The 14,281-nt window shown below is 39.4% G+C and overlaps 1 protein-coding gene across 3 annotated transcripts in view; it reads left to right on the top strand.

Annotated features, from left to right (window-relative positions):
* Positions 1–10,126: 10,126 nt before the first annotated feature.
* The window catches only part of pip5k1ca (phosphatidylinositol-4-phosphate 5-kinase, type I, gamma a), a 44,774-nt gene continuing 40,619 nt past the window's right edge, over positions 10,127–14,281 (top strand). For all 3 annotated transcript variants that reach the window (XM_048614268.1, XM_048614269.1, XM_048614267.1), the window contains exons 1-3: positions 10,127–10,154; positions 10,261–10,353; positions 11,874–12,004. In XM_048614268.1, coding sequence (XP_048470225.1) covers positions 10,261–10,353; positions 11,874–12,004 — 224 coding nt within the window. In that variant the 5' untranslated portion in view covers positions 10,127–10,154. The remainder of the gene's footprint in view (positions 10,155–10,260; positions 10,354–11,873; positions 12,005–14,281) is intronic.

Raw genomic sequence — 14,281 nt, 5'->3', positions numbered from 1 at the left:
AAAACTTGAAACGGAAGAAAATAGTGGAAACACTGGGCAGGCCAAGCAGCATCCGTGAAGAGAACAGAACAGTTAATATTTTAGATGTGGATTTGGTCAGAGCAAATAAATCAAACATACCCCATTCTTTGCTCTAGGCAGGCAATGATTGTAACTTGAATTTGCCTATCTAATCTCAATTATATAATGCTTTGTAATGGCGGAAATTGGGCATGTCACATTTGATTGTACAGGCAGGCAACTGTGCATCTTCTTAAGCAGTCAGAATGAAGGATTGTGAAGGTTGTGAAGTGAACAGCACACAGAGAAAGGTGGATAAAAAATGGAAAAGAAAGATCAGCTGAGAGAAAAAAATGAGAAGAAAGAAAACATTTTATAAACACTTCTAAATTTTCGGTTTCTTCCAAAAAAAAATCAATTAAACTCTGAAGGAGACTCCACGTGTGTAATCAAAGAATATGGGAATGGACAAGAAAGTAGAGCCAAGACCGATGATTGATTAACCACAGTAATGAATGGTGAAGCAGGCTTTAGGGTGCCATATGGTATGTTCTTGCCCCTAATTCCCATGTTCATATGTTTTTAATAGTTCAGTAATAGTGGGAGTGGTTAGTGGGGAATGGCAGGGAGCAGGCCATAACGTTGATGAATTGGGAGTTGGAGCATGGGTTTGGTGCAAGGCCAAAATATTTCTTGGAAGGTCTTTTTGAATAAAAAGGTTGTACGATGCAAAAGGCATTGCACGAATGAAGTCTGTGGAAAGGACTGTATTTAAGACGTGGACAAGTGGAGAATTTGAGTAGCCACTGAATGGCAGTCATGCAGTTGATGCTGGTGCTGGTGAGAAGCAGTCTCATTCTGGAGGCACGCTATGGGGCAACAAGGTGCATAGCTGCAGAGGATAGGTGAGAGAGTTTGGAGGACTGGGGGTTTTGTGGCTAAGCTAGTTTATTATGATGTACTTCTGCACTGAAAGTAAGTTGAGGGTCATTCTGCTGGAATGAACTCAGGACTGGAATGGGCAATTTTTTTTTACTGTTTTCAAATGTATTAGCTTACCTTACTTAATTTATTAATATCAAGCACAGCTGCTGACTATGACAATGAAGCCTTAATAATTTAGGTTATGTAGAATTACAGAGAATGCAAAACCAAAGGTTGTTCAATTGTTGCCTGACCTCCAAGTGCATGCAGAGTAATACTTTGATAATTAGAATACTAATTTTTATGGTACAACTTAACACTTTACTTTGGCAACTATCATTTTATAAAGTATAAAAATGCTGATTCTATTACATTGCTGCTTGCCTGTATGGCATTTGATTGTTGATGCTGCTTTAAAGGTTGTTTTCCACAGATGGAGATACTGATGCATACAAAATGGAATGTGCTATCCTACTAAGTGGTTTGGTATATAATAGTGGTATTAAAATAATCTTTTAAGCAAACTTTCCTATTACATGTGATGTATTGGAATTTACCAAACATTCTCAACAATTGTGCTGTGATCTTAGACGTTTAATTTGAGATTTGTAGGGTATTAAACTATCAGTACTTTTTGGCAAAACATGCAGAACAAAAATACTTTAGATAACACCTCCCAGTGAAAATCTGGATTTCTTTGCAGTTCTTTGTTGTGCTGCTATGTACTTAGTTACTTGCAGTCATAACACTGTTGTTTGTGTCTTGCCTCGTGACAGATAAGCTGGTTTTATGTGATATAAGGAAGAGGTTTATTATATCTAAGAGCTGCTTGGAAATGAGGCTGTGATGTTCTGTGCAGGTCAATTCATAGCAAATCTGCTATGCAATCTGCTCACATTTCATGTAGTGAAAGGAAGAACAAATCTTTTTGTGCTCATGAAAATGATGGGCAGTATTTAACAGTCAGCGCTGGCTGTAGCTTTCAGAAAATTACAAATGTAGCAAGTTTAAGTTGTGATTATTTGTCTTACTATCATTGTTGATACTAATTAAATTTTGGAGCTTCAATCAGTTGACGTCAGAGCTGCGACGGTCTTACCCTTGTTCTTAATATTTAAAAAATACTTAGTTTTTAAGCTTGATAAAATTAGATTAGCGTAAATTCAGGAAACAAAATCTGTTAGATTATATTCTTCAGATTGATACAAAAGGGCTCCATTATTCCTCCCAACTAATTTATGTTTAATGCTCACTATTTCCTCTGCAGGCTTTCTTTGCTTGAAATTGTTGATTCGTTATGATGCAGCTTCATGAAAACGAGTTGCTGTCACTTAATTTGCCAATGTGATCATTATTCATATGAACTTTGACATTGAGCTTTGGCAGGCTTCTTCTTTCTTCTGGGTCATCATAAAATGTTCATATGTGTTTACTCTGCACAGGACTCAATATTTTCTAATAATCCTGTTCAGAGATGTTATTTTATACCTCTGGAGCAGATGGGACCTGAACCAGTGCCTCTTAGCTCTGGGATAGGGGCACTGTTTTGTATGTTAATTAGGAATGGGCATCTTCGTGGACTATGGTCTTCCTAATAGTGGGTGTCTTTATCTCTCTGTCTCGTGTGTGTGTGTGTGTGTGTGTGTGTGTGTGTGTGTGTGTAGGGGGAATATTAATTAAGCTTGTGTGTCGATAGACCAGAGACTGAATATGACATTTTCATAATCCAAATCCATTGAACTGTTTTACTTTGCAGTACATTATTTTTCACCTAAATAAGGAGAACTTGAATTCAAGTGTTGATTGTAAATTGGACTACAGCATTATTTGAAGAATGAATTTTGGATTATTTAATTCATAATCAATAAAGATAAATGTTTATAACTGTTTAGCTAATTAAAATATAGAAGCTGGCAAAGTGACAGTTTAAATTAATAGTAATCTCAAATATCTCCCAATGAAAAAGACCCCAATGGAGTAAAGATGAATAATCAATAACCAGAAGCTTTTCAAGCTTTTAATATAAAGATACTTTGGACATGCATTACCACTATGTCCTTACACTCTATGGAATAAAATTGGACTGGCTTACTCTAGGAGTTGCCAGAACTTACCAAAAAAATTCTGATGTAGATAGAAGTGCGTCATGATGTGCAAGGCCTGTATAACTGGGGTCAGCATGGTTTAAAATTCCTTCAGTGGTCACATTACTGTAACAAACCATATGACCTGGAAATTTGCATTTGACTGTGCAACTCTGTGAAAAGTAGGTTATATTATTTAAGTAAGTCTGGGAATACTATATCAAGCATAGAAATATAATTCATATACTGTGTTTATGCTTAGTAAGAAAACAGTGAGAGGATATGTACGCTTTAATATTAAATTCGTTCTATTGTGTGGCTTCTTTTTTCTTTAAAGATTTCAAATTGTTTAACTTTTCTCTCCACATACATGTACGCGGATTTGGGTCCCACAATGCCTGCCTCTCCCTATTGTTCTTCCAGCACTGGCTGTCAGTTTTGTTGCCTTTCTTGCTGTCTTCAGGGTTTTAAAACTGATGCCCTATGTGATTTAATCATTACTTAGTAATTTATTTGTTTTTCAAAATGGGTCTTGTGTCTCCTGTAATTTTTAAAATCAACACATGGGAATTAAGTGGAAAGTTTGCATGACCATATGCAGACAATATCTGGAACGAAGTCATAAGGGTAACCTATTAGTGTGCTCCCAGAATCTACTTTGTGTCAATCTATGTCAGCTGGGGCTGATCTGGCTGCATCTGGTGTGTGTCTAATGACCAATCTGGAGGACAGCTACAACACTTCAGGAGAAGAAAGGATCAAAAGTTTGATTCTTATATTTATTTCACTTGTTCTAAACCCACCCATTCCATAGTCCATATTGAATATCCTGCCAACCTCACTTTGAGTTTGAATTGTGAGCATGAATCATGTAATTTAAATGTGACATGATATATTGGTAAGACGCAGTGATTTGTATTTCAGCAAGTGTCACAATTGCCTTTAGTAAAAAGAGAACATTTGCAAAGGTAGCACTCATCCATAACCAAAATCATTTGCCTCACTAATTCAACAAAGCTCATCTTTGATATCTAAGGTTTTGGAGTAGATCTGTAGCTCGGGTTGTGGGTGTTGAGGTTGGTTGGCTCGCCAAGCTGTTTTGTTGTTCCGCAGACGTTTCATTACCGTGCTTGGTAACATCCTCAGTGCAGCCTCCGGTGAAGCGTCGGTGTGTTTTCCCGCCTGGTTTATAAACTCTGGGGTCCGTTGCAATGGATTGCCTCACTTCCAGGTTTCCTCCTTAGTGGAATGTATATGGGGTCGGGTTCAATGTGTTTATTAATAGCATGCTTCATGGAGTGCCATGCTTCCAGGAATTCTCGTGCTTGTCTCTACCTAGCCTGGCCCAGGATCTTGGTGTTGTTCCAGTCGAAGTCGTGGTTCTCCTTGTCCATGTGGATTGAGCTGAGTGACTACTGGTCGTGTCTTTTTGTAGCCAGTTGGTGTTCATGTACTCTCGTTGTTAGTTTCCTTCCTGTTTGTCCGATGTAGTGTTTCTCGCAGTCTCTGCAGGGGATCTTGTAGATGACATTGGTCCTGTCCATGGCGGGGAGTGGGTCTTTAGTTCAGGTGAGCAGTTGTCGTAGGGTTGATGTGGGCTTGTGTGCCACTCTGATGCCCAGCGGTCGTAGAAGTCTTGTGAGTTCTGACGTGTTCCTGATGTAGGGTAGTGCTGATGTAGGGTAGCTTTTCGGTGTACTTTCGTTTGCAGTTCCCCATTTGACTTGCGCTCTACCATGACATCCAGGAATAGGAGTTGTTTGTTCTTCTCCTCCTCTCTGGTGAATTTCACATCAGAGGCTGCACTGAGGATATTACCAAGCACGGTAACGAAACATCTGCGGAACAACAAACCAGCTCAGTGAGCCAACCAACCTCATCATCTTTGATATATTAGATGCCAGTTTTTATCTAAATGCATGGGTCGAGAGGCACTATTTGCAGGTGGCAGTGTCATAGTGGTAATGTCACTGAAGTAGAACCCCGAATTAATGATGTGGGGACGTGGATTTGTGTCCTACAAGAGCAGATGGTAAAATTTGAATTCAGTACAATCTTCAATTAAAATCTGGTCCAAGTAAAAACCCATCTGATTCACTAATATCTTTTAGGGAAAGAAATCTTCCATTCTTACCTGGCCCAGCTTATATGTAACTCCAGACCCACAGCAAAGTGACTTACTCTCAACTGCTCTCTGAAATGGCTTAGCAAGCACCAGGTTGTATCATACTGCTGAGAGTCTAAGCAAAGGAAAGAAACCAGACAGACTATCCAATGTCAACCTAGGCACTGGAAAAACCAGCAAACACAGCTGGTTGACCCTGCACGGTCCTCCTTACTAACATCTGGGAGCTTGTGGTAAAATTGGAAGAGCTATTCCACAGACTAATCAGAGCAACAGCCTGACATAGTCATACACATGGAATCATACCTTATACACTGTCAGAGCCAACACCATTACCATTCCTGGGTATGTCCTGTCCCGTTGGCTGGATAGTCTGAACAGAGACGATGGCATGATGTTATGCAATCAGGGAGGAGTTACCCTGAGAGCCCTCAACATTGACTCCATGCCCCATGAAGTGTCATGGCATCATGTGAAACATGGACAAATAAATCTGCTGATTACTATCACCTTCCCCTTAACTGATGAATCAGTACTCCTCCATGGTGCACGCCACCTGGAGAAAGTGGCAGCAGCACAGAAATGGGCTGTTAGCTTCACTACCCATCGCCTAGAGTGAATCACTGTCACTGTGTTTGACCAAGCTGGCCAAATCCTAAAGTACATAACTGCTAGACTGGATCTGTGGCAGGTGGCAAAGGAACCAACAAAAGGGGAAAATCTGCTTGACCTCATTCCCACCAATCTATTTGTTGAAGATATGTTTGTCTATGAAAGTATCATTAGGAGTAACCACTGCATAGTGGAAACCAAATCCTGTCTTCACAATGATACCTTCCATCATGTTGTGTAGCTGTATTATTGTACTAAATGGGATAGATTTCGGACAGATTGAGCAACTCAAACTGGGTGTCTGTTAGGGCCTATTGATTGATTGATTTATTGTCATCTGTACCGAAGTACAGTGAAAAGCTTTGTTTACGAACAGTACAGACAGATCATAGTAAGCAAGGATTTACAGGATAGAAAGACTTAGACAGAGACATACAGGTTTTGTTGTACATGGTATGCGCTAGGTGAGATCAACGTTAGCAAGATCAGCATTATTGAGGCTAGAGAGTCTGTTTAGTCTAGTAATGGCTGGGAAGAAGCTGTTCCTGAGCCTGCTCATTTGTGTGTTCAGGCTTCTGTATCTTCTGCTTGATGGAAGAGGTTGGAGGAGGTTATTACTGGGCTGCGATCGGTCTTTGATGATGTTGGCAGCCTTTCCGTGGCAGTGAGCCATGTAAATTGAGTCCACGGATGGAAGGTTGGCTTCTGTGATGGTCTGGGCTGTGCATACCACCTTCTGTAGTTTCTTACGGTCCTGGGCAGAGCAGTTGCCACACCAGGCTGTGATGCATCTGGACAGTATGCTTTCAATGGTGCATCTGCAGACGTTGGTGAGGGTCCTTATGGATGTGCCAAATTTCCTGAGCTGCCTGAGGAAGAAGAGGCATTGTTGTGCCTTCTTGACTGCCACATCTATGTGGGAAGTCAAGGACAGGTTCAGTTATCATCATTCCAAGGAACCAGACTCAACCTCAGTTCCATTGATGTAGATGGAGGCGTGTTCTCCTCCTTTCTTTTTGAAGTCAATGATCAATTCTTTAGTTTTGCTGACATTGAGAGAGTGGTTGTTTGCATTGCACCACATCACCAAGCCTTCTATCTCCCTCTGTATTTTGTTCGTTGTTGTTAGATATCCATCCTACTATGGTGGTGTTGTCAGTGAACTTGTAGATGGCATTTGTTCGGAATTTAGTCGTGGGTGTACAGGAAGTACGGTACGGGGCAAGGATGCACCCTTGGGTTGTGGGGTGGGGTGGGGGTCTCCAATGTTGACTGTTATTGTGGAGGAGGTGCAGTTACCTATCTTCACTGATTGCGGCCTGTGGGTCAGAAAGCTGAGGATCCAGTTGCAAAGAGTGGAGCCGAGACCAAGGTCACGGAGTTTTGAGATCAGTCTGGAGGGGACAATGGTGTTGAAGGTTTAGCTGCAGTCAATGAGCAGGAGTCTGAACATCCGAAGCAGCAGAATTGCCTTCAACCTTATGGTCTGGCATGTGCCCCCATTCTATTAATACCACCAAACCAGCAGCTAAACCTGGTTCAATGAAGAGTGGCTAGAGGGCTTGTCAGAAGGAACATCAGGCAAATCAAAAAACGAGATTTCCAGCTGGTGAGGCTATAGAACAGCCAAATAGCAGAAACTGCATGCAGTAGACTGAGCTAAATGATCCATAACAAATAGATCAGATCTTATCTCTGCAGTCCTGTTGCGTCCAGTTGAAAATGATGTTGTATATTAAACATTTTACTAAAGGATGAGGCTCCTTAAATAGCCTAAGAATCTAGGTAAGTCCAGCACATTAAACAAGGCTGAGGCATTTGCATCCATCTTCAGCCAACTCTGCCTCCTCCTCAGGTCTGCAACATCACATTTCGGCAATAGTACTGAAGACTTGTGCTCTGGAACTTGATACACCACTGGACAAATTGTTCCAGTGCAACTGCAACACTGCTTTCCACATGAGTTCACCTCAGCTAATTAACTGCCCTGTCAGTCTACTTTGGGTCACGAGGAAAGTGACCCGGAATGAATCATCAACTGTGTTATATCAAATAACACTTGTAAAGAAATAATCTGCCCACTGATGCTCAGGTTGGGCCTCTCAGGTCCTTGGTTTAAACATGGACAAAAAAGCTAGAGCTGAACTCCAGTGGGAAGCTGAAAGTGACTCCCTTGACACCAAGGTGGCATTCAACCAAATATGGCATCAAGGTTACCGAGAAAGTTGGACTCGGTGAAAATCAACAGGAGACTCTCTGGTTGGAGTCATACCTAACACAAAGGAAGATGGTTGAGGTGTTTGGTGATGAGTCATTTCAGCCCCACGATAGCACTGCAGGAGTTCCTGAATATAGTGCCCTCGGTCTGACCATCTTCAGCTGCTTGATTGATGACATTCTCTTCACCATAAAGTCAGAAGTGGGAATATTTGCTGACAACTGCACAACTTTTAGCAACATTCACGACTCCTCAGGTACTGAACCAGTCCGTGGCCATATGTGGAAGGAGTTGGACAACAACCAGATAAAAGCAAAATATTGCGGATGCTGGAAATCTAAACTAAAAACAGAAAATTCTGGAGTAACTCAGGTCTGGCAGATTCTGTGGAGAGAATCAAAGTTGTTAGCTCTGAAGAGTCATATCGGACTCAATGTTAAATTTATTTCTCTCGGCCGATGCTGCTAGACCTACTGAAGTTCTCTGGACAACATTCAGACTTGGTTTGATAAGAGGCTAATAACACGCGCTACAAGGTGATCACCTCCGACAAGAGAGAATCTAGCCATTGCCCTTGACATTCAGTTGCATTCCCATTGCTGAATTCCCCCCTATTATCAACATCTTAGTTACCATTGATCTTAAGCTGAACTGAACCATCCAAATAAATTCTGTAGCTACAAGAACACGTTCAAGGCTAAGAATTCTGCAATGAGTAACTTGCCTCCTGTTTCTCCATTATCTGTCTACCATGTATGAGGTACAAGTCAGGAAGGAGAATGATGGAATACTCTCCACTTGCTTGGATGAGGCCAGTTCCAACAACATTCAAGAAGCATGAAACCATCCACGATAAAGCGGGCCATTTAGTTGGCACCCCATCTACAACTTCCGACGTTTATTCCTTTCATCACTGGTGCACAATATGTACCATCTACAAGATGCACTGCAATAACTGAATGAGTCTCCTTTGACACCACCTTAAAAAAATGCGATCTGGACCACATGGTAGAACAAGGACGACAGTTGCATGAGAATATCACCTGCAAGTTCTTCTCCAGTCTGCTTACCATCCTGACTTGGAACTATATCATTGTTCCTTCCCTGCCACTAAGTCAAAATTGTGTAACTCCCTTACTAACAACAAATGTTGGTGGCTCTACACCCCAAGGATTGCAGCAGTTCAAGAAAGCAACCTTACATTGTTCAAGGCAAATCGATATAACTGCTGGTCTACCTAACAAAATCCACATCCCATGAATGAATTTAAAAGTTCTTAAGTTTCATGTCACACTGTCCCAAATGCAGCAAGATAATGGAATTGTTTTGCTTCCAGGTTTCCTGGTCAAGAAGTCAAAACAAAAGTTAAATGCATGTTTACCTTTTTGAATTTTACCCACAATACTTCTGAAGTGCTCGATGTTGATATTGAACTTGTTAAATGGCCGAAGTGATTGCATGCAACAACTCAAAAGCTCAAGGACATATATTTGCTCTGGGTCCTTGGATTAGTAAGGTGAATAATCTTCCAGGATTCCTTCGTCTAATTGCTTTCCAATTATGTTTGCACATGTGCATTCATTTGGTGAGGACAGGGTTAAGTTTAATTGTAGACAAAAAAATAGAGATTGCTGGAAAAGCTCAGCAGGTCTGGCAGCATCTGTAGAGAGAAATCAGAGTTAACATTTTGGGTTGAGTGATCCTTAGAACTGGGTGTTCTGAGGAAGGGTCATTCGACCCAAAACGTTAACTCTGATTTGTCTCCACAGATGCTGCCAGACCTGCTGAGCTTTTCCAGCAATTTCCCTTTTGTCTCTGATTTACAGCATCAGTAGTTCTTTCAGTTTTTATTAAGCTGAATTGTGATGGTCTCTTGTTCTAAGTACCTTTTTGCATAGGAAAAGTAACATCTTGGTGAAGCAAAAGAGAGTTGCCAGTGCCGATGAAACTTCCTGTAGTTTGTTACAATTGATCCTGTAAACCAAACTGGGTACGTGGCATTATGATACTTACCAATCATGGCCTAACTTGATGCACAACAGATTTATAAGGATGAATGGCCTACTCTTGTTCCTGTATTCTTAAGTATAATGATCTTAATTTATGTTCGAGTCTAATTATGAATTTTACAAGTGTTTTGCTTTTCTCTTTACTTACAGAATCGTTCAGTAAAAAAACATGCTTGACTGAGGTGAGCATTTACAACTATCCTAAAAATTTCTTGCAGACAATCATAATGTTTGTTACTTTGTACAAAATTTTAATTAATGTATTTAATGTCTTGCATTCTTTTCAAGATGCCCTCTTCTTCTGGAAATATCGATGCACCTACAAGCAGAAAGATTGGACACAGAGGAGTAGATGCTTCTGGGGAAACTACATACAAAAAGGTATTCAATCATTGCATTGTTTTTAAATTTAGTTAAAATAGGGATTCCCAGTCAGTCTTTATGCTTTTGTTTTAATCGTAAAGTCATAGACAAATAGAACTTAATATTTTGAATGCTATCATAGCTGTGAATTGTAAAACAATAATTTGTCATCTTAAAATGAGTTTTGTAAACAGGAAAATGATTAACACCCTAAAAATCTAGATAATTGTTTAATTTGCCAAGATAAAACAAAGATTAAAGGTCAAATCTGAAACAAAAATGCTGGAAATGTGCTAAATCAAACCACATCTGAAAAAAGAATAGTAATTAATATTCTAATGAAGTCCCTTATTAAAACTCATTCTGAATTTTAATCTGAATTAATCTGTTGAACATTTAATAATCTAGAAGTATCTTTTTCTGACCAGCCTTTTTTCCTGACAGAAATTGTCTTAAGTAATTTTAACCATGCAAATTATTCCAAGGTATAACAACTAAGTTCTAGAATTTTTCCTTGTATTAATTTGAGTCATTTTCCGTAGTGACAAGGTCAAAAAGATTTACTGACTACAATTATTTAACAATGCTTTCATGATGTTATGGAAGAAAGGTTGTACTGAGAACCTTGATGTTCAGCAGCCACGCCATTACAAGGGTCGGGATCTTCTGTGTAAGCTAGTCTAAGTTTAATTGGATATTTCTGATTTCAGACATATAGATTCATTTGCAAGCTGATGTAGTTTGTGCAATGAATTAACTGTCTCTCAACAATGCCCCCTCCTGAAAACTCTACAAACCCTGCAAGTGCCATCTTTTGCTGAGGCACAATCCTGCAACATTTGTGTTGTGAAATGCATATATTTATTGTTTTAAGTGGTGTGCTGAGTAATTAATCAAGCCGTGTAAATTTTGACTCCAAATGTCAGTTGTTTCGTTTAAATGTCATAAGATACAGTAATTAAATTGGATTCAACTTTTGATTCAGATACTTGATTTCTACCCTTAAACCATCATTACAATGACAAAAACATGTTTGACATATTGCTGAGAGACTAGTTTGGCGCTGCAGTCTTTATCTGCTTGGTGCATTATTTCCTGCCTGCTAGTCGCATTACACAATCTAAAGAAGTTTCTGGGGCCAAGGCCATCAAATGCATGAGCTAGACCTTGCCTTGAAAGAGAAATATTAATGACTTGAGTAAGATAATTATGGAACACCCTGTTTATAAAACAAAAATCTAGGGAGAGTATGACTTATCAATGGAATTGTTCTTTTGTCAGTACTTCATTTATACTAAAGATGCTGTGTTCAGTTAAGAAATTTGTGAAAACTCATCAACTTTGTCTGAATACTATCTGCATTATTTTTATGTTTGGTAAAGTTCTTATAGCAACAATATCACGTTTCTTTTCAAGCTTTTTTTGTTCTTTTGTTGATGTCGCTCAAAATCTAGACAAGCTTCAGGGCATGAAGTGAACAGAACTTGATTGTTTCTTTATACTGATAAAGGTTAACCTGACACTTAAATATATTTCAGACAACCTCATCCACTCTTAAAGGAGCAATTCAACTGGGTATTGGATACACAGTAGGAAATCTCAGTTCAAAGCCTGAAAGAGATGTACTGATGCAAGATTTCTATGTAGTTGAAAGCATATTCTTCCCTAGGTATGTCACCTTTTACTGCAAATACCATTTTTTGGCACAGATAAATGACTAAAACAAGTTACTCTTCTCATGCTTTTTTACATTGTTTGTTTCTATTGCTATTTTAATTACTAAGCGTTTTGACCACTGACATCTAGCCAGAGGTAAGGTCTAGTCACTGTTGGGAATGTGTGCCATTTTGTGCAAAGCAAAATTCCACAGACATGAAATGAATGATCAGTTTAATCAGTATTAATGGTTGGGAGAACAATGCATCTAGGACAAAAAGAGGAACTCATGTTATTTTTCAAATAGATCTTTAAATTCCACCAAATAGGCAGTGCCTTGGCTGAACGCTTGATCCAGAAGACTGCCTTGATAATACATGGAATCCAGTGTGACCATGTAATGATCTGCTTATTAAGTTTGTAATTGGCTCAAATGTATAATTGCCTGGTTCTGAGGTGACCCTGCTTCTGCTGAACCAGGCTGATACCACAGGCAAAAATGATTCACTTTTCTTACGGTAAAAGGTTAGTTGTTCCTGTGTCTTACCTGTGTGCAAGATGTTGCTTTTAATAATTTGACTATCGCATTTGTTGAAATATTGTCTCCCCTTCAAAGTAATTCATTGGTTTTAAGTGCTTTTGGATTTTGATGGGTTTACCAATTAATCACAGTTGCCTTCTCTGATTAATGCATTTAATTTTGCCAATTAATATTTTAATACATAATTGCTGAAGTTGGGAAAATAATAGTGTCAAAATAGGAGCTCTGTTCAATGCTTTTCTTTCAAATACCATTTGTACTTCCTCTTGTTTCTTCAAATTAAAAATATGAAGTTATTTGTTTACCTGATTGCTCCCAGTTATTTGATACTTGACAGTAAGAAAAATATAAAGGAGACTTGTCCCTCCACGTACAGTTTGGGTGGATGGGCAGGTATCATTTAATATGAGGTGACAAGACAAAGTTGGATTGGATGGAGTAGATAACTTGAAGGTCACTGCATAGAGCAAAGAGCCATCTTTAACAAGAAAATGGTCTAAAAAGAACAGTATAAACAGAACTGTGAAGTGAATTTTTAAAAATTCAAATTGTGGCTCAAATGAATCAATGTTCGACAAAAAGCAGTTGAAGGGAGGAAGGGTAAAGATAAGATGAAACTAGTTTCTTTTTAACTTTCATAGTTTATTGAAGAATAAACTTTACCTGTTATCAAGCTGATTCCAGTATCATAAGAAATATTCTTTATACTTAAGTTCGGTTTGAGACATTCTTCTTTTGGAATACTGTGTACAATTCTGGTTGCCCTTCTATTGGAACATCGTTAAACTTGAGAGGGTGCAGAAAAGATTTACAAGGATGTTGGAGGGTTTGAGTTATAGGGAGAGGCTGAATAGACTGGGGCTCTTTTCCTTGGAGAGTTGAAGGCTGAGGGCTGACCTTATAGAGATTTATAAAATCATGAGGGACATGGATAGAGTGAATAGGCAAGATCCTTTTTGTAGGGTGGGGTGTCCAAAACTAGGTTAAGGTGAGAGGGGAAAGATATGAAATTGACCTAAGGGGTAACTTTTCCACAAAAAGGGTGGGGCAATAAAAGAGGTGGTGCATGTATGGAATGAGCTGCCAGAGGAAGTGGTGGAGGTGGGTGCAATTGCAACATTTAAAAGGCATCTGGATGGATCTATGAATAGGAAAGGTTTAGAAGGATATGGGCCAAATGCTGGCAAATGGGACAAGGTCAGATTTGGGATGTGTGGTCGGCTCAGGCAAGTTGGACCTGAGGGTCTGTTGCTGTGTTGTATGAATCTATCTTTCTTCTTCTCTTGTAAATTTAATCTCTGTGAATATGCTGTTGATGAGGTGGTCATGAAGCAGTCATTGCAAAGACTAGAACGCACCACCCTCCCCCACATTCAACCTAAACTGTGGATTCAGAATGTAGATGACACATTTGTCATTATTAAGTGCAACAAATTAGAAGAGACCCACCACCTCTTCAACAGCATATTCACAGGAGTTTAATTCGCAAGAGAAGAAGAAAACAACACTCAACTTCCATTTCTGGATGTTAAAGTAGAACGATTGATAAACGGGGAGTTCCAAACCTCAGTATACAGAAGAGCAACCCATACAGATCAAATCCTCAATGTCCACAGCAACCACCCCAACGTCCACAAACAAAGCTGCATTAGGCCCAAAAACAAAGTTGCTGGAAAAGCTCAGTAGGTCTGGCAGCATCTGTGAAGGAAAAAGCAGAGTTAAATGTTTTGGGTCCGGTGACCCTTCCTT

This window comes from Rhincodon typus, chromosome 29 (genome assembly GCF_021869965.1).
Source record: "Rhincodon typus isolate 14 chromosome 29, sRhiTyp1.1, whole genome shotgun sequence".
Classification (NCBI taxonomy): domain Eukaryota; kingdom Metazoa; phylum Chordata; class Chondrichthyes; order Orectolobiformes; family Rhincodontidae; genus Rhincodon; species Rhincodon typus.
The sequence above is the reverse complement of the archived record's forward strand: the minus strand, read 5'-3'. Positions and strand labels throughout refer to the sequence as shown.